The 25,274-nt window shown below is 38.7% G+C and overlaps 1 protein-coding gene across 10 annotated transcripts in view; it reads left to right on the forward strand.

Annotated features, from left to right (window-relative positions):
• Nucleotides 1-25,274, forward strand: part of TBC1D5 (TBC1 domain family member 5) — a 578,936-nt gene that overhangs the window by 533,392 nt on the left and 20,270 nt on the right. For all 10 annotated transcript variants that reach the window (XM_079115504.1, XM_079115505.1, XM_079115503.1 and 7 more), the window contains one exon: nt 16,775-16,874. In XM_079115504.1, coding sequence (XP_078971630.1) covers nt 16,775-16,874 — 100 coding nt within the window. The remainder of the gene's footprint in view (nt 1-16,774; nt 16,875-25,274) is intronic.

Raw genomic sequence — 25,274 nt, forward strand, 5'->3', positions numbered from 1 at the left:
TTCCAGTCAAAACGTCATTTTCCAAAGTTACTTTGGTCAGTAAATAGGAATTTTAATATCAGTAACTCAATATATGATGTTTGTACTAAGCCAATAACAAATTGGCTTTATATTAAATCCTAAATCGTCATAGGCTATATTTGAAAATGAGAGAAGGGAATAAAAGAAAATGTTTTGTCTTGCAAAGCAGTTGTGAGAGGGGAAGCTTCTATCATTCATTTATAGACCCAGAACTAGACTCTTTGGTAGTCATATTTCCCAATTTTATGTCACCTTTAATGTTATCATTGCTCTGCTTTAGTTTCCTCTCTTATTTTTCTTCTGTGATAAACCCTTAAACATGGCCTGATCTCATGAAATAAACCAAGTCCTTATCCCTGCTGCTGAAAGGGCCTTTCAGTCCAGCATCTAGGCTCATCTCCAGGTCATCACTCTTACCTCTTGATTTGTAGCACCTTCATGTTCCGGAAACCAAAAGGGAAGACAGTTGGTAACACTTACTGGAATCCTTCAGATACCTCAAGGGTTCCCTTGACAAGGAAAGGCCTTGTAAAATATATCAGTAACCTGCCCACATCATATGTGTACCCCAAAATTGAAGGAAGCCTTGTATACAGAATAATGCCCCATGGGTTTAGAGTGCACAGCAAGAAACGCTGTCAAATTGCTCACCTGAAGCACATTCTCAGTCTGGGTTCTAGGCGATCTCTTGGGTTTGAAGCACATTTGTGCACTCTGCATGCAACTCTCATTCAGTACTCATGATACCAAAATACGTATTCCTTAAAATACCAAGAAAAATGAAAAAGAAGAAAATAAGAATGAAATCAGCCCAGTTAGCACAATATGGTGATTTACAATTATGGAAATGTTAAATTTGACCCCAGACAACAAACTTTAATATCATCCATTGTTGAAACTATATCTGTTTACTGCCCAGGGTAAATGAGGTGGTTATTTTCTTAGTATTTGAGCAAAGTCACCTACTCTCAGTCTTCATTATGACCAAACTACTTTTTTTTTTTAACACCTTTGATAAAGGTCTTTACAATTGAGTTTGAGGGTGGAACTCACTGACAGAGATTGCTTTCCTAACATGCAAAAGGCCCTGGGTTCTATCCCCAGCCCTGCCAAAAAAATAAAATAAAAATTTTTAAAAATTAGGTTTGAAGGTTGGGCAGGCCCCTGATCTCATTCTCTAAAATGAATGAGCAGGCCTAATACTTTTTCTGGGAATTAGGATTTAAATTTCCAAGCTATTCTAATTGAAGAATATTTAAATGCTGGACCTTACATTTCACTCTAGAGACATTGTTCTTATTTAGGATTCTTTAAGCTACATATAACAGAAATTCTGTCTCAAACTGATTCCAGTAACAAGGAAAGTTATTAATATAAATAAATCCAAAGGGATCCTCATTTCTGACTACACAATAGAATCACTTGGGGAGTTTTAAAGCATTGCAGGCAACAGAAGAATTGCATCAGAATCTCAAAATGGGACCCAGGCATTGGTAATTGTTTAGTTTCCCCAAGTTATTTAAATGTGTGGTACTGATTTAAAACCACTGATTTAGAAGCTCATCAGTATCTTCAAGGACCCTTGTTCTTGCTATTTTTTTGCCCTGCTCTGCACAACAGGCTTTTCTCCAAGTAAGATGCAAGACAACTGCAACAACTATATGCACCATATCCATTCACCAACATCCAGAGAAGAAAGACTATATCTTCCTGGGTCATCCCCTTAAAATAGAGTTGCCAAGTAAAATATAAGATACCTGGTTACATTTAAGATAAGTATTTTTTAGTATAAGTACCATGGAGACATTTGAGACATACTTAACACTAAAAAATTATTGTTTTTCTCAAATTTAAATGTCCTATGTTTTTTATTCCTAAATATAGCAACCTTGCATTAAAGACAAAAAGTTTTTTAAGAACCACTCAGAGTCTTCTGTTTGTCTCATTGGCCAAGATTTCTAAAACTATCAGTGGAAGAGATAATGCCATTACCCTTAAATCCATCAAGCCCCAACCCTTGACCCACAGCTGGATGAGGTTCACCTCAAGTGGAGACTTAAGGCTGCAAGGCCTCCTTGGGAAGAAAGACACAGGGAACATCACTATTAATTGCTAGAGAGCCAGAGCTTATGTGGTACTTCTGTTCAGTTAACTCTGAGTGCTGCCATGAGGTCTAGACTAAAGCTTTTTTTCTACAGTTACCTTTGTGGAAAAAATGTAAATCTGGTTGTCAGGAACGTATTCATCTTTAGATGAAAAACTATCTTCAGAATAATTGGTTCTAATGGTGCTTATAACACCACAGGACTCATGGGATTGGGGCACAACACTCAGTGAACTGCGTCAGGGGAACATGAAACAAGGTTGGAGTTTAATAATAGCTTGTGAATTACTGTGAAGTGGTTGAAAGAGTTATTTGGAATCTGATGGATTGGGGTCAGGAAGTCCAGCCCATAAGACCCATCATGAGCCAAGAGAGCTGGCACATATCTGGGGTATATGCATGTAGGAATTTTTGTATTCCTGGGTTCAGCTACATGCAGTTTTCTGTGGTCCCCTAGCTTTTCTTAAGGATGCAATGGTACATAAACAAACATGAAATTCAGGTTGTCTCAGTCTTTCCCAATACATCATTCTCATTGGAACAATTTCATTGTCAAAACAAGCATTACAACCGAATTGACTCTATACCAAATTGGCATGCAGCTTCTGAATTTTGAGTGTTGGAGAATTGAGAATATAGAATTATTACACGTTGTATAATTTTTTTTCTCATTTCGGTAAACAATAGGTCCATGTTAATTAAGAATTTTAGAGGAAATTCATTTTATAATGGTCACATACATCCAAAGTATTTGTTCACTGAGTATGTCTGCCTCGGTTTCTCATTCCCCATCAGAATTTCAAGGTTTCTTTTCTCCCTAGGATAAACCCTTCAGTTTTGAAGTGGCCTATTGGACCCTGGGTGATCTTGCCCTGTCGAGCATCCTCATCCTCCTCCCTTCAGCTACTCCCAGCCCTTCAGGAATGTGTGGACTGTTTAGTTCCCTCAAAGCAAGTGTGCTCTCATAGTTGTATGTTGTTTTCCTCCACTGTCTCTTCTGACTCAAATGATTCATGTGGCCACAAAACTCAATAGAGTTCCTTCAAGCATCAGCCGAAGCACCTTCCCTGCTCCCATCCGAAAGCTTTCAGTACTGTCAGGAGGTGGTAGGGGCTCTAGATAGGCTGCAGATTCCAAACCCTTCCCAGTCTAGCAATGCAGCATCTGGAGGTGGAGGGTGCTGTTTAGCCTGCAGATCTCTGCCCCTACTCTCAGGGGCAGAGATTACTTGTATGCAACCAAGAGCTCTTGCAGGCACTGGTTTCTCTCAAAGGTGCTCAGTAAACATTTAGGAATAAATAAGTGATGTTGCAAGATGTTTTATGTGCTGTGCATGTGTCCAGCTGTATCAGGTCTTACTCTGGTGTTCTCTAGGGCAAGTGGCATTTCCAATTATTTATAAAAGCTAATAGGAATTGTTGGTATTTAGTGAGAGATGGGGTTTCTATAAATTAGTTTAAGGGATGAATTAACAAAAGTAAAAGTATGATTGACGTGTGAATAAGCCAGATAATTCTCCTCCTCACCTGTTCTTTTTTTCCTTTCAAAAGTCTCAGAATTGGTATGTATGTTAAAAATAAGAACTGTTAAGGCTATTTCAACACTTGTTTCCATTACCAATTTTAACAAAGTACTTCTTAAACCTTGCTTGATTCTCCACTTGGATTTGCTGCAAGATACAGATTTTTGTTTGCCTTCATTGTATTATGGGGCGATGTTATGGGGATGTTATCGGGAGGTTTAGCTTGGAGAATGACTATACAAGTGACACGTGTCATCCTCACATGAATCAATTAGTTTGGCCATAAGTGAAACAACCTGGCCAAGCAACCTTCTTTCAGGGTCAGGTATTGTGCAGACACCTACTTGTACCTGGAACATCAAAGGAGAGTTCACAGATGGTTTTGCTCAGCCAGCAACACTGAGAAACTCAGCTGGAGGTCCTGGTGTTATCTGTGTGGGTTTCATCCATTAGTCTGAGTATGTGTGAGTGGAGAGGGAGAAAGACCCTAGTTAAATAGAGTCACATCTGTGCTAATTTGCTTGGTGAAAGAGAGAGATATGAATTTACAAAAGATTGGTTAGGTTACCTAGTTATAAAAATGGAACACAGAGATGACAACCTCACAGACCAAAAGATGGAGACATTTCTCCACCAATGCCGTTTAGATTCTGATACGTGGGTCTTCCTTGAAGAGACCTGTTTTCCCAGAGAAAATGTTCAAAAGACAGATTGCCTTAACAACTGTGCCTAATACTTTCATACCTCTTGAATTTTTGTAGGGCAAAGAAGTTATCAAGATATACCGTGTGCATACAGTTCTTTATTTTAAAAGTTATAGGACTTTTACAAATAATGTTGGTAACTATGTAAAAAAGGTGTTATCATACTCATGTAAGGTTGGTCCTAGTTAAAGATTTAATTTCAATTTCTAGTATGTTTATTCCAGGACTGTAAGTTTATTCAGCTTACTTTTGAATTTGTAGCACTTTCTGGCACTTATTTTGTCATCTTTGTTTATTCTGTTTTTTGTTAAGCAACTTCTGGAAAGGTAAAGTTACATTAAAATAGCTCACAATTTTGAATGGCAAGAGGTATAAAAGCATGTTTCTAAAGGCTAAAAGTTCATAATAAATTTTACTTATTATGATTTTTGTATAAAAATATCTTCAGAAGCCAAGCATGGTGGCTCAAGCCTGTAATCCCAGGGACTTGGGAGGCTGAGGCAGGAGAATCACAAGTTCAAAGCCAGCCTCAGCAATTTACCAAGGCCCTGAGCAACTTAGTGAGATCCTGTCTCAAAATTTAGGAAAAAAAAAAAAAAAAAAAAAGGTTGAAGATGTAGCCCAGTGTTAAAGTGCACTTGGATTCAATGTCCAGTACCAAAATATAAAATAAAATGAAATACAAATTTCTTCAGAAAATCAAGAATGAATTTACCATAAATTATGGATGTGCTGTACCATTTCCTTTTCATTGTGTTGATGTTTGAGAAGCATCTTTTATTCTCTAATACTTATACACAGCCTCTATCAAAAATTACAAAAGATAGCATGTTAATCCAACAAAATTCATATTTCACATGTGTTTTGTAATAATTTACAAGTTCTTATGTTTACATTAGAATAAGTTGAGGCATAATTGTTCAAGAATTAGCTCTAAATAAATGAATGGAACCACTGTGTATAGAACTGATTCACAGAGGTTGGAAAACTCACTTGGAAGTTTTTTACCCTCCTTCCTTCCTCCCTGCATCCTACTCCATGTTGAGAAGAGGTCTTTTGGACTATTACTAAATATGCATGTAACTGTGCAGCCATCTGTTAAAACTGTCTTTAAGTAGGGAGATAGCATTTTACAACCTTCCCAGAAGGATTGCAAACTGTATTTAGAAGTAAATAGGAGGATACAAGATGGGTCATCTAAATCCTTGCTATCTGAATTGTATTCTATGAACTATTTCTGTTGAATCCCCAGAGATCTTTTTTTTTTTGAAGTTTTTTTTTTTTTTTTTTTTAGTTATTAATGGACTTTTATTTATATGCAGTTCTGAGAATCAAACGCAGTGCCTCACACATGCCAGGCAAGTGCTCTACCACTGAGCCACAACCCCAGCCCTCCCCCAGAGATCTGGTTAGAAATGCAGAATCCCAGGCCTACCCAAGACGTACTAAAATAGACCCCACATTTTAACAAGATCCCCAGGTGATTTTGTGCTTATTAAAGATTGAAAAGAATTAGTCTAACACCAATTGGATATCAAATTAGGAATGAGATTTTCTCCATATAAAGCAAGCTTCAAATATGTCCACATGTTTTTGTAGATGATGGCTAAGAGCTGAGGGTTATAGAGTGCTTTCCTTGTGTTTCTTTCATCTGAGAATTTTAACATGCATTGGTTCTTTAGTCCTCAAAGGTCATTGTGAGGTCACTGCTGAAATTACCTCCCATGTTACAGATGAGAGAACTGAGGCACAGAGGCTATGTTAAGTGCCATCTATAAAAAAAAAAAAAAAAGGAACTAGTCACAATTGGGCACTGGGAAGTTTGTGCTTTATCAGGTAGAGCCAAAGAATAAAGTGGCGCAAGAAGCTAGGATTTTTTTCGTTTTTTACTGCCTCAGGAAAAAGTATAAGGAGCAGTTGAATAAAAAAAGAAATTACTTTAAATTTTGCATACCTAACTTTCTGTTTTTAAAATACTTACAATCCATCTCTGTTGGTGGGGCTGGACTCTGTTTTTCCTCTGCTTTCATGCTGCAGTCAACATGGCAGTCTTCTGTGTCCTCAAAAGGTGTGGCAAGTCCTCCCCACTGGCAAGCAAACCAGCAGTTCCACAGCAGCACACACCAGCTGGGTGTTCTCCAGTTCAGTTCCTAGGGAGAGCATCAGATCCCACAGCGGAGGGCTCATTCCCCATGGCTGCCCATCCCCAGATGCCAATTGCAAGTCCCAAGTGGTTTTGCCTGTGCTTTTGACCAACCTGCTATATAACTCAGGGTTCCTGAAACCCTCTCCTTGGGTTTAATTAATTTGGTCAAGCAGCCCATAAAACTTGTTTAATTTTTCTGATTTATTATAAAGGATGTTGTAAGAAGGAATGCAAAGGGCAAGGTATGGAAGAAAGGACATGGATCCCCCAGGACTTATCAGGGTTTACCACTCTCCAGGATCCTGCATGTGTTCAGCTACCTGGAAGCTCTCTGAACGCTGCCCTTTAGGGTTTGGGAGATTTCATTGCATATCTAATTCTAATGGACAGGGGAGCCCCAGGAAGGCCTGCAAGACTCAGCACTCTTGTTGGCTCTGTGCAGCAGAATGTTAGTATTTTGTGACCTGAACTGAAAAAGGGAAATTCTGATTTCCATGGCCTGCCTTGGGGAAGGAATTATGAACCATAAACCATGTATGAAGACCAAAATACACATATCAGAATGTAAAAATGTCCCCTGTGGCATGCATGTGATACGGATTAATTATTTTAACCTGCCAATACCTGACTTCAGAAAGAGATTTGGAACTCTTTCACATGTAAACCAATGAAGAGGATGTGGATTTGATAGATAACTGGTCAACCCCAGGGGTATGCCCTAAGTTAGGTTATAGTTCCTAGACAGAATTTGTACACGGAAAACTACGGTTTCTCCGCATACTTCCCCTTGTGGACCTGCCCAGGCACTCTTGTTGCAGCATGGCAAAGGAGGAATGGGGATGGTCACCATCCATGAGGGCCAGCTGAAGGATCAAAGAAGAGCTAGACTGGTGAAATCCTTAACCAGGACTCACCTAACCACCCCAGTTTCTAAGGCAAGCACTTTTTAACTTTACCTGTTGTGAGGCAATATTCTTTGTGTATGGTGTACATTTTAATTATACAAAGTAATGGATTTCATGTGGCCTGTTCCTACATGAAAATAACATCCTTTGATCATATGTACCACCATGACTTTCCCCTTGTCTCCCCTTCCTCTTCTCTAGTAGTCACCCTCAACTTTTTTGGTTTTCTCTTTCCTAGATTCCACATGAGGGAAACCATGTGATGCTTAACCTTTCTGACTCTGCTTATTTTGCTTAACACTGTGATCTCTGGTTCCATCCATTTTCATGCAGATGACATAATTTCAGTCTTCTTTATGGCTGAATAATACTCCATTACGTATATATACCATGTTTTCTTTATTCATTCATCTATCAACAGGCACCCAGGCAGTAGTCTTTAGTGGATTTTCTTCAGTTTGCTGAAAGAAACTAAAGGAGTGAAAAGTCATACAAGATACTGTGAGATTTGGTTTTGGTGTCTCTGCTATGGGCTGGAACTGGGAGCAGCATCACCATTATAGCAGATTACAATGTAGAGAGATCTCAATGCTGTCGTGAAAACCCGTCCTTTCCAGACAGTTCCAGTGTGGGAATTGTCTCAGGGTGGGACTCCACAGAGCCTCAGTGGTTGAGAAAGAAGGAAGCCTGCTAGAGTGAGTTCTGCTGTTGACCAGCTGCCTGACTTTAGTACATACATGTGTGTGTGTGTTTTTCATATATGTATGTATTTTATATACTTTATGTATTTTATATGCATTTGCTTTGTTTGAAATGTGGTCTCATTCTGTTGCCTGGGCTGGCCCTGAACTCCTAGTCTCAGCTGATCTCCTAACTCAGCCTCCTGAATAGCACTGCGCCACTGCATCCACTTACCTAGCCACATTAAAGGTGCTTTATTGATTAAAATAAGTTGAAATAAATGATCTCTAAAGGTACTTCCAACTTTGAAATGAAGGTCTGACAGCATATGCATCTTGAGCTTAGAATTTCGGTTCTACATTCCTAAGACCATTTTCATTCATATTTGTTTGTTTTCATCTTTATGAAAACTTGTATTTATTGGAAAATTTGGTAAGCGTCTGTTTTTTAAGTGCCTTTAAGAATCATGCTAGATAACCCATAAAGAATAATGTCCATTGACATGCCTGCTTCAGTAGTGTAGAAGGAAGCCCTTTACCCTAAAAGTACTACTCAAGGTTTGCACATTGGGCAAAATATTGTAAATATTTACATTTTTCAAAAGTTATTTCACCTGTTATTCTTGCCATTTAGTGTTGTTTAGAGAATAGAGTTGTTTAGTTTGACTTGCAATCAATTTTGGTCATTTTAAAATATAAACATCTCACCTCTTTTTCTCTGTTGTGTTATTTGCATACTAATTTGATTTTCTCATACAATTTCATTGTAGAAAATATGGGGGTGAGGGGAAGCAAAAAGAAGGGGAAAATACATCTATAATCCTACCATTTGACAAATAATCAACATACACTCTTGGTACCTTTTTTTTTTCTACACTTTTTTTTTTTTTTCCCAAAATCAGAACCATTCCCTACCTACTGCTTTGCACCCTGTCTTCCCGATTAGTATATATTGTTGTTAAAGGTTCTACAAGAACATTATTAAAGGTTACATAGCATTCTGTTTATGGATTTACCAGTTTACCTAAGTTACTCTCATTAGACACTTAGGATTTATGTAGGGTGCATAGCTGTGTGTGTGCTACCCTTGCATGTGTGATGAATAGCCTAGGAGTTATGTTTCTACATGCATCCATGATTCTTTAGAATAACTTTCTAGTGTTATGTCCCTAATCTGACAACAACAAAAGTAACCTTTATAAAGTATTTGCCGTGTGTAGCACTATGCACAGCATTTCAGCTAGAAAAGCTCATATAATTCAATCCTCCAGCAATCATATGAGGCAGAAACTATTATTATCACCCTCTCGTAGACAGACTTAAAGAACTTTGCTGTCTGGTCTAGGTCGCAGAGGTGGTAAGTGGCAGGCCTGGAATCCTGATTCTAGGGCATGTGATTCATGTAACAGCTTGTTCTCCAGCACTGCTGTGCTGCTTCACACACCCATACCACTTATTTTTATACTCCCTACAAAGTCTTCTTTGTGCCCCTCTTCCGTTTTTTCTGATAGTGTCTTCCTCTGCCATTACCATATGCTTCTGGCTTGGGTTTCGTTCACTCTGTGTGTGTTTTGCCCTTGTGTACACCACAGCTTCCTCAGAACATCCGTGGCCTTCCTCCTCCTCCTCGAGACTTTCCGTTTCCTTCACTTCCCACTTCTTGTTCCCCCATCTGCTCAAGAAAGACTGGTGTCTTTCCTGTCTGCTGGCTGCTATTCTTAGCCTGCTCCTGCTGCCTGCATCAGTGCTGGTTCCCTCGTCTGTTTCTCCTGTGATCTGAGGACACTCACTTAGAAGCTAAGCAGAATTGCACTCCAGTGCCTTTCCTTCCCCACTGTCCCTGGAGTTTGAATTAGCCCAGGGACAGAGACAGTGCTGCTACAAGAATAATCATCTGTAAGCATGTCAACCCCCACTGCATGTCAAACCCTGATTCCCAAAATGTAATTATCTGGGGGAAAAAAATGCAGTAGGAAAGGAAGAGAAAGGAAGCCTTTCTGCCAAACCTCAGCTCCTGCTGTCCCCTATGTGCCTGCTCAACTCTGTGATTTGTTCTTTGCGCACATACCACACTTTGCCGCCTCTACTCTTACGTACTGGGCAGCTGCATCCTAAAACATCCTTTCTTATCATTTCTTCTGATATAAGTCCTCCTGCTTTAAGAGTCCTAGGCCAGAGGCCTGACTCCAAGGATCCCAACCAACCAGATCTGACCACTCGCCCCAAAAACCAACCAGAAAGAGTATGATCAGAAGCAGGAAGAGAACTTTAATCAGTACAGCCACCCTGGGAGACAAAGTAAGACCCAGCACCTCAGCCCTGTCTTCAGGTTGCTGACTGGAGCTTTAGTTTTAAATAGAGGAAAAATTGGGGTAAATTAGCAGTCTTGGGCAAACTGTGTTCTAATTGATTATTGTCTCAGATATGGTTCTGTGAGGTGGCTCCAGAGAGGTCCTTATTGCCTGAAGGGGGCAATTTCTAGTTGCTGCTCAGAATGTTTATCTGTCAGACCTGTGACCCTGGAAAGGGGCCATTCAGTTTCCATGAGGTAGTTGCTCTTCATGGGGTGATATGTCTGCTTCTTGCTGTTCCTGGAAGGTATAGAACAGAGACTAATGACTTTTAGGCACCCCTCCAGGGGTGTGAAACAAGATGCTGCAAATCTTACCTCAAACTGAAAGGGGGACAAGATAGGTTAGGTAAATTTAGGGCCAATAAACCTTCTATTACTACACTTTAGATGAACTCTCCTTAAATGATTAACCTGCTTACATGCAGAGCTGAGCAGGGACCTGACCCAAAGTTTAAGGTAATAAAAGAGACAGAAGGTGAAGGCAGAGATGGCAAGATTTATCCTGCTTTCCCTTATCCATCAGGCATCTTCAGGCCTAACTAAGGAGTCACTGTTTTAGCAAAGGCAGCTGTTCCAAGTCCCTATCAAAGTCCTCTTTAAGACCTCTTGAAAATGTGACCTCTTCCAGAAAAATGTGCTTTCATCTCCACATGTACAATTGGAAGTTGTCTTCTCTTCCCAGACTTAAGAAGGGTCTTCTCTCATCTCTTGCATAGAATGCTCTTTTGTTTTATTTGTTCTAATTAGTTACACATGATAGTAGAATGTATTTTTTAAAACTTTTTGAAAAATATTTTTTAGTTGTCCATGGACCTTTATTTTATTTATGTGTATGCAGTGCTGAGGATTGAACCCAGTGCCTCACACATGCTAGGTGAGCCTTATTCCACTAAGCCATAACCCCAGCCCCAGTAGAATGTATTTTGACATATTATACCTATATGGAGTATAACTTCTCATTCTTCTGTTAGTACATGATGTAGAATTCCATTGGTCGTGTAATCATATATGCCTATAGGGTAGTAACATTCAGTTCATTCTACTCCTTTATTGACTTTATATACAGACCATACCTTCCTATAAACTTGGAGAAGTCAGAGTAGCATGTCTAATTCTTTCCTGTATTTTCCACAAGGCCTAACACAATGCAAATGAATATATTTGTTGAATAAATGAACAATTAATAAAATACAAAAGCTTATTCTATCTTTAAGCAAAATAATAGCAGAAAGATGTTAAAGCATTTAATAAAATTAACATAAAATCTATACAATAAGCAACTGAGTTGTATAATAATTTAAGTATATGACATATCTTCTGTTTTGGAGGAAATGGTAGAAACACCACTTTTTAAAACCAAATTTGAAAAGCTGTTTCTTCTAGTCAGTCAAAATGAAAATCAGTCTACAAACAACAAAACTATAAAGTATAAACTATAAACTATAAACTATAACTATATACTGAACAGTTTTGAAGGAAAACAATTTAGTAAGCAATTTTGGGGTAGGACTCTCCATTACAATAGGTGAGTCTCTATGAACAAAAACTGAGATATGTGGTCATGCATTAGGAGAACGATGCTGAGATAAGAAAGTGTGTGTCCACAGGGAAGCAGTGGGAGTAGTGGACCCACTTGGTTCTCAAATAGCTGTCTAAACCTTAGCATATACTTCCAGAGAATATGAGAGAAGCAGGCCATGTTTCATGGAGGAAATAAAGAATCTACTTTATAGGTTTGACGTGAGAATTAAATGTATTAGAGCATGCAAACCTAGTGTCTGGCCATCATAATTATTACAACAGGGCTGACTGCTGGTTGTTCTCTCCTAGTACAGGAGCCCTCATGCTCTGGTTCGTTCCTACAGGGCTTCCAAGTTAGTGATGTTGCAGAGCATAGTCTGCTCATGGCCCTACTTCATAATCCTCTATCAGTTTCTTGCCTTGCATGTTAATTTGCTGTTTGGAACCCAGACGGTGCTTGCTCCTAAGCCCTAATTGATTTTTCTAGGCTAAACCACATGACAGGCTTCAAACCCAAAATCAGTGTTTTCCAAGAGTGAATCATAAAACTTTGTATTTAGTCCATTTCACTGTTTTAATCTAATTTAATTTTTTTTAAAGAATTACTTTTTATCCTCCTCTGTGCTAGACACTGTATTCTCATTTCATTTTCCTGCCAGTCCTGCCAGATGGAAGTGAAGGGACCAAGAAACCAAGGAACTTAGTCAAGGCTATGCAGCTAGTAACTGGCAAAAATTAGGATTGAAACCCAGGTGTGTCTACTCCAGAATTCCCTCATGCCCTACCACCCGCCAGCCTTTGATAGAAGCAGAACGTGGATGCAGAAGGAAATGTAATACACATCTCTGTTAAGTGTCTTATTTACTCATAAGCAAGTAAAATTAGTACACTAGTGACATTAACCAGTTGATTTCATAAAATTTCAAGGCAATTAGCCAGACATTTTTTTCCTTTAATTTCACTTGAAAATGTATATTTTTTGCTTCCTTAAATTTTTTTAAAAATTATTTTATTTGTTCTAATTAGTTGTGCATTTCAGTAGAATACATTTATACATTTTGGTAGATCATACACAGAATGTAATCTCTCATTTTTCTGATTATACTTATTGCCACATCAGTCATGCAGTCATATGTGTACATGAGCTAATAATGTCTATTTCACTCTACATTTATTTTTATTTTTATTTTTATTTTTTTTTTTTTGTAGTACTGGGGATTGAATTCAGGGCCTTGTGCTTGCAAGGCAAGCACACTACCAGCTGACCTATCTCCTCAGCCCTACAGACATTTATTTTTGATGACAGAGGATCAGCTTAACAGAAACAAATGATTAAAGTGTCAATGTTGAACACATTATTAGTTGGAAGGAGTGTGGAGCCTGAGAACTAAGATAGAAAGGTAAAGTTGCTTCCCATGACTTTAGAAGCTTGATTCTTGGCTCTTTCTTTTATCCGTAATTATATAATATAGCAAAGAATAAATGACAAGCCAGTCTTTTACCTACAAGTGGTTCCATTTCTATTTATAAAGTCTGAGTGATAGTTGAAGGATTGAGGAATGTGTTTAGATTAAGCAATGCCTAAAGGGATAACATATTGGATTCTAAACTTCCAAATGGAAGAGATTCCTGACCCCTCTACCTGCTTCAACCAGAGCTGTCCTCTCTCGGCTGTTGTATCAGGCTTTTGCATTAACTTTCCATGAAAACTTAAACTTAAATGAACAAAAACCCCTTTTTCTACTGTGTTTATGTCAAGACAAATACTTTGTCTGTATTGAGAGTCATGTGGATTTTAGGCCTGCAAGATGCTCCTCACTTGCTGCAAAACTGAGCAAAAATCTATCTAAGCAAAAATGGAAAATTGGAAATTCATGTTTCTATATCCCCACACCTTCACCCACCACATGCCATGAGCTGCTTTGCTCTCAGGACTTCTGCACACGCCTGTACATCCTGCACTGCCCAATTTAGAGGGCCTTGTTGTTGTCAGTCTTAATTACAGTAATGTTCCTGCTCAAGTAGCAAAGTATTTTTAGTAAAAGACCCCTTGAGCTATAGACATCCCTCCAGCTGGCCAGTAACTCTCCCAGCAGGCCTTGCCCATCTCCTTTAAAATGTGTCCACGGAAATTCTTTCCTCCCCACCATTGAGAAGAAAACCAACAAAGCAGAATAAATCCCTTAAGGTAGCAATGACTCCTGGAATACCAGCTCCCAAGAGCTTCATATCTTGAAAGTAGTAGTTGTGAAACCAAATTAAACTAATGCTTAGAGTAAATAGAGTTAAGTTAGGAAGCAATGCATCCTTAGTGCCCTTTGTCTGCTCTGGGCTGTCAGCACCCAGTTGCTACTCGCCAGATGAAAGGCACAGATCACAGCTGGGCCCTCTTTTAAAGGACTGCCAAACCCTAGCCTTGATACAGTTGTAGACTCATCCAGTTGGGTTTGTATCTATAACAAACAAAGGTGACTTATTCTGTAGAAGGAACAAGAGATGAGGACTAAGATTCCCAAAACAGTGTTTCTTATTTCATTGTAAGACTTTTGTATGCTGGACCTCATTCTCCTATAATTTATGTAGCTTTCTTATTCCAACTACCAGTTTGTAAGGTCTTCAGGAGCAAGGCCCTTCTGATTTGCACATCTTCCAGAGTGCTGAATTTCAGCCACAGCAAGGAGAAGGTTACTGAAGATCACATGTCTTTTTAGTGGCAGGACCAGGAATAGAACTTAAATTTCTTCATGCCATGTCCCAATTTAGTGTCTTTGTATTCTACCACTGTTTCAGTTATCTATTCCTTCATAATAAGCCATTCCAAAATGTAGTGCCTTAAAACACTACCACCCTTGTTTCTCATAGACCTGTGGGTCAGGAATTTGGACTAGGTTCAGGTAGGCCATTCTTCTGTTCCATGTGGTATTGACTGGGGCCCTCACTTGCCTGGCTTTAGCTGGGTTGAGCTTAAAGGCCCAGCAAAACTTCATTCACAGCCTAGAGCCTCAGTGCTTCTCCTGTAGCCCCTTTCTCTCCATGTGGTCTCTCTCCTGTATTCTCTTCTAAACTTCTTTACAGCATGGTAGCTATCTTCTCTAGGAAAAGCAGAAGTTAGTAGGCCCCTTAAACTTGTCTCAAATTGGCACAGTTTAACTTCTTCTGCAGTCTCTGGATCAAGCAAAGTCACAAGAACAGTCCACATTCAAGGGGGGAGGGGGAAGGGAGTTTCATAACACCTCCTAATGATGGAGCCCGGACATTGAGAGAGGGAAGGAATTGATGGTTATCTTCTGCCATTAGGTGGAGACTAATGGCAACCATAGTTAACCAATAGACTTAGCCTTCTTTTTCTAATTCTCATAGTTCCTGATAGAACAGAGAAATTCAAGCCTGTGCAAAAGCAAAAGATAAAAAGGGTAGAAAAATGTTGAGAAACACCCCATCCTTTTTCCCTTTATGGCCCAGCTGAAGAGTTAGGAGGGTAGCACCACCCACCCCACCCATAGTCTCTTTATCATCCTTTGGTTGATCTGCTTCTGGTGGTATTTGTTCTTATTTAAGGACAGAAGAGGCTGCTGTACTTTATAGGATATATTAAAAGACATGGTTAATGCTCTACTTGCATAATCTTACAGTGGACAGTTCACACAAGTTTCTTTTTAAAGCTACTGTTATGTCTGTTTTTTGTGTCAGGCATTTCAGTGCATGTTCCTGAGGGCTGGTTCTTCAGGCAGCCGTTAAAAATGGTACTTTTCAGTGTTGTGTATGTGTATTGTTAAAATGGAATACACCTACCAGTAACCTTTTCAACTATTAATTTCCATATATAAGTCAGATCACTTAAAAAAAAAAAAAAAAAAGATGCTGCCATAGTTTTTCTAACCTTCTTGTTAACAACGCAGAGGATTTTTATGTGAAAGGACAAGCATCCAAGATTGGAAAATGAATTTTCTAGCCTGTTCCACCCCTGGCAACATCCTTTCTTTTTATTCTACCTAACATGGCTTAAAATATCCCAAATGATGAGGATTATTCCTTTCTCTGAGAAAAACTCCCATTATCTTCTAAATTTCCTTGGGAAAATTTTTGCATGTATTTTTTTTTCTTAAAAAAAAAAAAAAAAAAAAAAAGACTGTATTCTTTTGTTACAGTTAAACTGTCTTTTACCACTTAAACAATTACTTGCCCCAGAGTACTTCTTCCTGGAAACCAACAAATAAAATGCTCTAGTGTGGTATCAAGAGAGGAAACAAGAACAGCTACTTATGAGCTGCTGGGGCAAACTTTTCTAAGTGCTTTGGGAAATCTCACATTTTTAAGAGATTATCATTGTCTAGAAAATTATGAGATTCATCTTATAAAATGAAATTCTTGGTTTCCCAAGTGTGGGTGAGGAAAAAAATGGACTGTTTCTGTATGCTGCCTAGGAAGTGTGGTTCTCTGAAATCTAAGAACTCTTAATGTGTGTTGTTAAATATTTATTGAAGATATTTTATGTACTTTTTTTTTACACAAAGTTGTATGTGTAAACATTTGCACTTGGCACAAAACTAGAATCAATTAGGGAAAGCCTAGTTTTTTTTAATCTTTTCATTATTTCATTGGTGCACTATGGTTGTATATATGGATGACTTAGATTTTTTTAAATCTCCATTTTGCTCTGCTTCTGATTTGGTGATGGCAGTATTGAGTTCTTATTTGCTGTTTTCTTGTTCTGTCCATGTTTGAAAGGAGATTAGATCTCTTTAAAATAGTCCAGATCATTTAGAGAACCTTGGAGATTTTATTTGAATTTCCATATCTCTATCGCCTTCATTTTAGGAAGAAGAATTAGAAGCCCAGATTTCCTTCCTTCAAGGACAGTTGAATGACCTGGATGCCATGTGCAAATACTGTGCAAAGGTGATGGACACTCATCTTGGTGAGTGAACTGTGTTGGCCAAAGGGAACAATGACAGTTTTAACAATAGTAGCTACTTGCATTACTGTGTATTAGGTCCTGAATTAAGCCCCTGACATTGAATTATCTCGTTTAATCCTCCTAACAGCCCATAGTAGAAGTACTGCTACTATCCTCATTATACAGATGAAACTGAAGCACCAAGAGTAAAGAAATGTCCCAAGATTATATAAGAGAAGTGAAAATTTGAAATCAAATCAAAATGACTGTAGATTTCAACTCTTAACTATTACACTGACTTTGTCTATCTCAAACCACAGTGAAATATTGAGCTTTCAAGATCAATCAGCTGTATTGCTATGACAGCCTGTCTGCTGTAATCACTAATATCATTTTGATAATGCTTTTTTTTGTTGTTGTTGTTACTTTTATTTTTGTGGACTGAACCCAGGACCTCATGCATGCCAGTTCTAGCAATGAGCTATATTCCCAGACATTTTTATTTTTATCTTGAGACAAGTGTTGCCAAGTTACCCAGGCTGGACTTGAATTTGCCACTCTCCTGCCTCACCCTCCTGAGTTGCTAGGATTACAGGCGCACACCTCTGCACCCAGCTGGGATTTTAAAGTACATTTTTAACCACCTGCCATAAGTGTAGTAAGAACTTTTCTTCCTTCTGACTATGCTTATACTTTAAGAAATATCCAAGTTTGAAGTTCAGTTTATAGGTTAGTCATACATATGTCAAATTAGAAGGTCTTCAGGCACTTCTCTACCTCTCTGAAGGTTCTGTGTTTTATACTAGAAATGGTCTTTGCTGAATTGTGTTTGTACCACTTCAGTAATTCCTTGCTGCTTGCAAAGGCTTTTGTCATGCACATTATTATGATTTCTCGTGCACTGTGGGCATCCTTTCTTCTCCCACTCTCTAGTGTCATGCATCTATAGTTCAGGAACAAATTAGGAAGATAAGACATGTACTCTCATGAGCAGGCCACTGTGCATTCTCTGAGTGTGGAGAAATGGCAGTTCCAGGTAGTGTAAGAAATCAAGATGCATCCCTCCTCTGAGGAGACACCAAAGAAAATCCAGCAAGGCCCTCTGTACTGGCAGGACATTACAATTGACCCATCTCTGATGTCTTTGCTAGAGGTGGACCCTCTATCTTCAGACCCCATCAAGTAATCTCTAAGCCCATTAGGTCATGAGTTCATTATAAGTTATTTGCCTTAAGCAAGTAATAAACATACTCTTAAGGATTTGAAAAGACATTGATCTAAGTGGCTGGATGGGCCCTGTTCTATCTTCAGCCTTATCAACCACTCCTTCAGGGATAGAGGGCCCAACAGGAGAAACCTAGTGGATGATTAACAGAGCATAATCTCTCATCTCAGCAAGAAGTAACTCCTCTGTCACATATGATTCCACTCCCTTCTAAACTTTATATATTGTTTTAATGATCATTCTAAAAATTCATATAGAACTGTTTATATAGGTCTCTTATTTGCTAATAGGACCACACTTTAAAATGCATAAAAAAGAGATAATAAAGAGATAGTTTTACATATAAATAATGTTTTATATTATCATTCTGATTAAATATAATTTTCATGCTAAAGTGTATGTGCATGCATGTGCATGTTTTCTGCCTTTCTGACTACTTGAGTGACCTTTGCTTTACTTAATTTTGGTTTTGACCAAAGTAGGAGAGCAAAGACATGAGTGGGAGAAAGATTTACTGAAACTCTAGAAAATCCTGTTAGGAAATGTCCAAGTTGTTTGATGTACACAGCAGCTTTTGAAGCAGCTTTACTTAAGCTCAGAATTTTCAAGCAGATTTTGCTTTGATTCTAGTCTTTCAGCACTAAAAGAGCATTTTCTCATTGCATGGGGAGGGAAAACACTTTAATTAAGAAAAGGCCATGCCTGCTATGAGTTTTCGCTAATCTCAAAACTAGGTTTGTGTTTGTTCATACATTTGAATCCCTTCACATAGCTATCAACATCTTTTCCCCCATATGAATAGCATGGTTGTATTTTTTAAGTGGCATTGTGGGGTGCGAGGAAGAATTCCTGGCCCTAAGACCCACAGATTGATTTCAGTTTATCTGAAATGTAGTAGTGACTTATTAAAGGATGCTTCTGTGTTGTAGACAACTTTGATTCTAAAGAAAGCTTTGAGGGAAACACAAAGATTGACTCAGTTGAAGTTATTGATTTACTTTTTGAATTGCTGTGCTTCCTTAAAAAAATGATCTTAGAACCCTACTGTTTTCCCATATGATATTTTTTGATTTCTGATTATTAAAGCATATCAAATTTTTAACAACTGAGATATCCATCAGTAAGGAATTGACTATAACATAGTAATACAATCTTTATAAAGGTTAAAGTACTTTTTTATCTATTAACATAAGGAGATATTCATGATAGATTAAGTCAAAAAAGCGGGTGACCAAATAGAGTATATTTGATAGGAAAATAACTGTTCACAGCAGTTGACTAGATGAAAGGACTTTCCAAGGAACCTAATCTTCTGTGCTTAGAAAATGTAAGACGTTCATGAAAATCTGAGGACAGCTTAAGAACATGTAACCAGCACTCAGAGTCAGAATGTATTAAAAGCAGGCAGGAGGCAGTTGGAAGAGACAGAGTGGTGTCTGACAAGGATAGACAACGGCATGTGGAATCAGACAGATCTAGGGTTACTCCAGGCTCTGTCAGTTAGCTCAGCCTGCTTACAAGTATGTCCTCATATCATGAAATTGGGAAAAGAATATCTGCCTTGCTAGTTTATTACCAAAATATATTTTTAGACCATAGCACACAACATGACCCACAGAGGATTTTCCATAGTAATCGACTCTTTCCCCCAACTGACTCTTCACAGGGAAGAACCTGAGACTCCTTCAGCCATAGAGCTGAGCAGTGACCCATCCAAAGCCCCACAACTAGTTAGTTGAAGAGCTGGGACCAGTACTATGCTTCCCAGTATCCACCTGAGTATTTACTTATCAAATGATATTTTTTTTAAAAGATGCTGGAATTTTGATATGTTGGCTCTAAGATTAGATGTGTGAGCTTTTTGAACAACAACAACAACAAAAAAAAAATAGCTTAATCAGAACTTAATGATGCATCTGCACTTGGTCTTGAGGACCACTGTGCTAGGCCATAGGCTACCAAGGTGGCTATGAGAACTGTCTCAAAGCTATTTTTCTGGATCCTTTGCTAATGTTTTCTCTTAAGTTGTTCATCTCAAGAGAATTCCTTATCACCCTATGTTTTCATCAGATATGCAATAAATATCTTAAAATGTCAAGTAGTATTCAAGGCTGTTTTCATACTGATAGCAGAACAATATAAAGAATAGCCTCTCAGAAAAATTATATGATGGCATTTGTTCAAATGGCCTTCTGGCTATTGGAGCAATACAGTTGACAGGTTAGTGGTATTTCCTCTTGGTTCTGGAACCCAAAACTGAAAGAGTATTGTTTTGTCAAAATTCTAATTTTATTACTTCTATATAATTGAACTATTTGAAATTCAAGATTAGAGACGGGAATTGAAAATATGCATGTTATTAAATCTAAACTTTTCCTGACAACTTCAGAAGAGTTTTTTTTTTTAATGTGTTCATTTTTCTGTTGCCATAGTTACTCCCCTTCTTATCATCCTGACAGTTGAGTTGAAAGCCATTGACAGTACTAACCTCTGCACTGAGCTCAAGCTATTTTTAGGTTTGCTGAACTTCACACATAATTGCACGTGGGTGAGCAGCCTACACTAGTCTGATCCCTGAGCAGCTGGGCCCAGCTACCAACTGTTTACAGCGAATATATAAGCCACTCACCCTACTGAGCTCCAAAGCCCACACTGCCCCCCTGCTCCTGCTCCAAATTGAGGTGTTTCCATTCAGTTGTTTGGTATTTAGACACTGGTTTCCAGCAGCTTCTCTTTTCATTGGTGGTTCATACACACAATGGAAGGATTAAATGCAGTGATTTAATTAAAGGAAATTAGATTTCTCATGCTTTCCCTGAGAGTACTGCAGCTCATAGGATATTAGAATATCAAAGATGTAGAAGCCCTTGAGGCCATCTCAGTTACTCTTCATTTCACAGATGAGGAAACTAAGGCCAGGGAAAAATGACTGACACATCTAGCAAGAGGAGTCCAACCAAAGTCCACTTATGCTTCTGCTGAGGCCACACTTAAGCCAACAGCTGGATTTCAGATCTTCTGCTATTTTATTGCACACATCTTTACTGATTTTGTACATGTCATAATATTGATGCAAGAATTAGTTGAAAGAGAGGAGGCCAGTTTTGAAAATCAGTTTATTTGCCTCTGTCAGAACTTTATAAGTCTTTTTTTCTGATAATTTATAAAAATAGTTTTCAATGGATGTCTTTGAAAATATTCAATAATGATGTTTGAAAAAGTGAGAAGGAAAATGTGATCACCAGACAGTTCTTTGTCCACTACACTCTGATAAAAGCTTTTCATAATCATTTTAAGAATTCTAAACACTGCATTTAATTGTGGGTAGAAGAGAAAGATATATACCCCCTGAGGATCTCATTAAACATGGGATCCTGATTCATTAGGTCTGATGTAGGACCTGAATCTCTACATTTCTAACAGGCTCCCAGGTGACCTTATATTACTGCTCATGGTAGAAATTGAGAAGTAAGAAATAAAAGAACTTAAAATTATTTGGGCACAGTTTAATTAACATATTCATAACCCTGTTAATGTATTCATGACCCTCACACTTCAGGCTTGTGTGCAACTAAACTCTGTAGGCAGAATGCTTACTGCCTTCTGTGGCATTCCGATGCATGTAGCCTGCAATTCTTTGAAATTCAGAAGTTTGATTTCAGCCTTTCTGAACTTGTTCTATCCTAACTGAAGTTCCCCCACCCCACGATTTATTATATAAGATATGAAAACAGTTGGTCAACAACTTTCTTGTATCAGCCTAATATCTACTTACAAAAACTTGCCAAACCCCACTCCCACGGATCCCTCCCTAAGTCAGGATACCACCACTCCAGTAACACTTCAGTATACTGTCATTCTGTTTTCGATTTTCTAGTCCTTTCCCATTTTTCCACATGCTTTCCCATAGGAAGGACCCAAAGTGAATATCATATCCTATCATTTTAAAAAAATTAAGTATCCAAATTATTCATTAAACTTACTCTGTGTTCAGAGTGTATCATCCTTTTTGTCTCCCACCCCATCTTCCAGGAGTGGATATTACAAGCTGTCTTGCATAGTGACCACTGGTTCTCATCTTGGCTCCTTGACATGGTAGCATTCCCATGCAAGTAGCATCCCCACCAGGGACTGTCCTCACTAAGACTCCAGCCATTTCAATGATGTCTTTATCCTTCCAGTCAGTAAGGAAGAGACTTCTCTAAGGTAGTGATCCTAACTGGGTGTAATAACTAAATAGAATTTTAAGTATATATATGAAGTATCTTTTCTCTGGTTGACCTTAAGGGGGCAGCCATAGTATACATATTTACCTAGTTTTACCATAGGATTTTCTTAAGCAATGTTCCTTTCTCAGTGCTGAGATTAGGGTCTTCAGCCATTCTAGGGGCAGGATGCAAATAGGATCCTTGATTGTATTTTCTGTGCAATATGCTTTTTACTTTTTTAGAAATTTCATAATGTGAAATGCCTGACTCAACATTTGGCTCTTAATAGACCATCACTGAATGTTATTTCTTTTCTCCTGCCCCTACCACTTGTCAGCCCAGGATCTGTTTAACCACATTAATGTCCCTTAATTCTTCATCTGGGAAACATTTCACCTACATTGTTGGTTAGAAAATGAGAATGGGCCCCCATGCTAGCAGAAAAGCCCATACCTCACATTGCTCATGCTGCTGGTGTGCTATCTGATGAGAATTAGGTTGGGGAAAGGTGACGTGAGGGAGTGCAAGCTAAACTTGAGTTCAATGTGTATGAAAGAAGGAAGTAAAACTTTAGAGAGGACAGGAGAGAATGTACCTTTTCAGAAATACCTATGGTGACACACAGCTTCACATGGAGCAAACCACAGTCCTCCCCAGAGCACCAGTGATCTTAGCAAACTGCCAAGGAGAGGCAGGCCTCTCAACAATAGGGATAGAGTGAACAGAGTACCACATTCAGGACCAGGAAACATTGACTCTAGAATTTGCCACATAGAACTGTGCAGTTTCTAGAAACTTTCAGCCTCTGAGTCTGTCAGGTTCTAAGAGTTGAGAGATGAACAACTGGATGCTTTCAAAAAAGTCTAATAGTGGGAAACTGATGTTTGGACATGGTGAATTTTGAGGTGGACTTTGAAGAAAAGGCAGGACACAGTATTATACAGAGGATGGGAGGGCCTTCTAGAAAAGGGAAGGGCATTCACAGGGATACACAGGATACATACCAAGTATTGGAGCTGTGTGATGAATTGGATGCCTACAGTCTTCCCCCAGTCCCAACGTCTCCCACAGTCTAGACAACTGTGGTATATACTCAGTACACAGAAATTCCTTTGCCCAATGTGCAGCCAAAGCCAGCAGTGACCAGTGGCAGTTGTGCCTTCCTTTGACTGTGTGCCACCTTTTCATCCATTGTTCCCCCACCTATTTTGTAACAATCTGCATAGTTCCTCCTTAGAATCTGGGACAGTGTTGTATATGAGATTGCCAAGTTCTGGGTAACCTAATTTCTATCTGAAGAAGACCTCAGAGAGCAGAATCTAGTTATTGGGTAGTTAAGGTACCAGGGAGGGAAAAAACATACCAGTCAATAATTATGAGGCAGCATGCTACAAGAAGGGCAGTTTGATCATCTCATCTAAGCTCCATAATTATCCCCCTCTTACTGAAGGGTTAGTGATATACAGGTCACAGTACAGGGTCTTCAAAGTTCGATATGTTAGATGGCATTGTCAGTGTTCCAAAAAGATCTGTAGTAGAAATGATCATGCAGTCTGTTTTGCATGTAGGTGACTTGCTGTTGCTGGCTGACCTCCCTTACATAAGTTCACTTTGGGAAAATAGCACTATATCTGGGACATTTGAGTCAGTGCCAAAATTCTGGCTCTTCATGTCTCTGGTCCCAACATCAATGCTATTGTGCAAAGGCTCAAAGTTTGAAAGATCTGAAATCTAACCCTACCCCCACCATTTTCCTATTGTGAGACCTCAAAACACAGAATTGGCATTTCTGGGTCTGACTCCCTTTTCTGTAATGTGATGGTTCTTACCTGGAGGGTTGTTGGGATAGTCAGCTAGGCATGTGGCCATGTAGAAATGAAAGCAGCCAGGCTGTCCTTTCTGCAACAGACTAGGTGCTGGGCCAGCATTCAGCCTGGGCAGTCTCATTTATTCTTCACAGCCTTCCTGTGAGGAGGGTGCTTGTAACTACCCCTCAGACAAGAGGGAAGCTCAGTGTCTCACCCAGTTTCACCTCCATTATAGGTGGATTTAAGTTCTGCTTTTGTCCCCTTTCCACTACCCCTGAGAAGGCTTGTCACCTTTTGCAACAGTCACTTAAAACATTTAGGTGAAAACATGTTTATTCTAGCATTGGAAAAAGTAAAGGTTTTAAGAAATTAAAGAAGTAGTGTGTGTGCGATTTCCATAACCCTTAGAGTTAGAGATCTATTTTTGTGGTATTGACATTTCATTAAAAATAGATTGTTATGTGATGAGATTTCTGTAATGTCTACAGAAGTAGCTAGTTATGTGACATTTTCCCTTTCATTTCAGTGTCCCCAAATTTTAAGATATAATACTTTAATATCTACTGACAACAAAGACTGTAATCTTTCTTCTACACAGTCTAACATATTTTGCCTTTTGCCATGAGGAAAATTGTACATTATATTGGAAATTTTAACATTTCACATTTCTTCTTTAATATTTTAAGGCACGAAAAGACATTGTTACAGCATAGATCTGAAATGTCTCCCAAGAGCTCACGCATTGAAGTCTTCGTCCCAATGCAGAAATGTCCAGAGGTGGGGCTTTGGGGAAATAAATGGATCATGAGGGCTTAACCTCAATAGTGGATTTTTTTTTTGAAAATTTTTTTTTTATTAAAAATCATAAATTTACATAGGGCAATGTTGTTTGATTCATTCTGTTATTTCAATAGTGGATTAATCCATTAAGTGGGTTAATAATTTGAATGAACTATTGGAGGTGATGGAAACTTTAGGCAGGTGGAGCACAATTGGAAGAAGGTCACAATGGAGCATGCCCTTAGGGACTATATCTTGTCCTTGGCCCCTTCTCTCTCACCCTCTCCCTACTCTCTCCTCTCTCTGCTTCCTGGCTGCCATTAGCTGAGCAGCTTTCCTCAGCCACACCCTTCTACCAGAATGTTCTGCCTCACCTCAGACCCAAAGGGAGACTACCAGC

Source organism: Sciurus vulgaris (assembly GCF_902686455.1).
Source record: "Sciurus vulgaris genome assembly, chromosome: 16".
In the NCBI taxonomy this organism is placed as follows: Eukaryota; Metazoa; Chordata; class Mammalia; order Rodentia; family Sciuridae; genus Sciurus; species Sciurus vulgaris.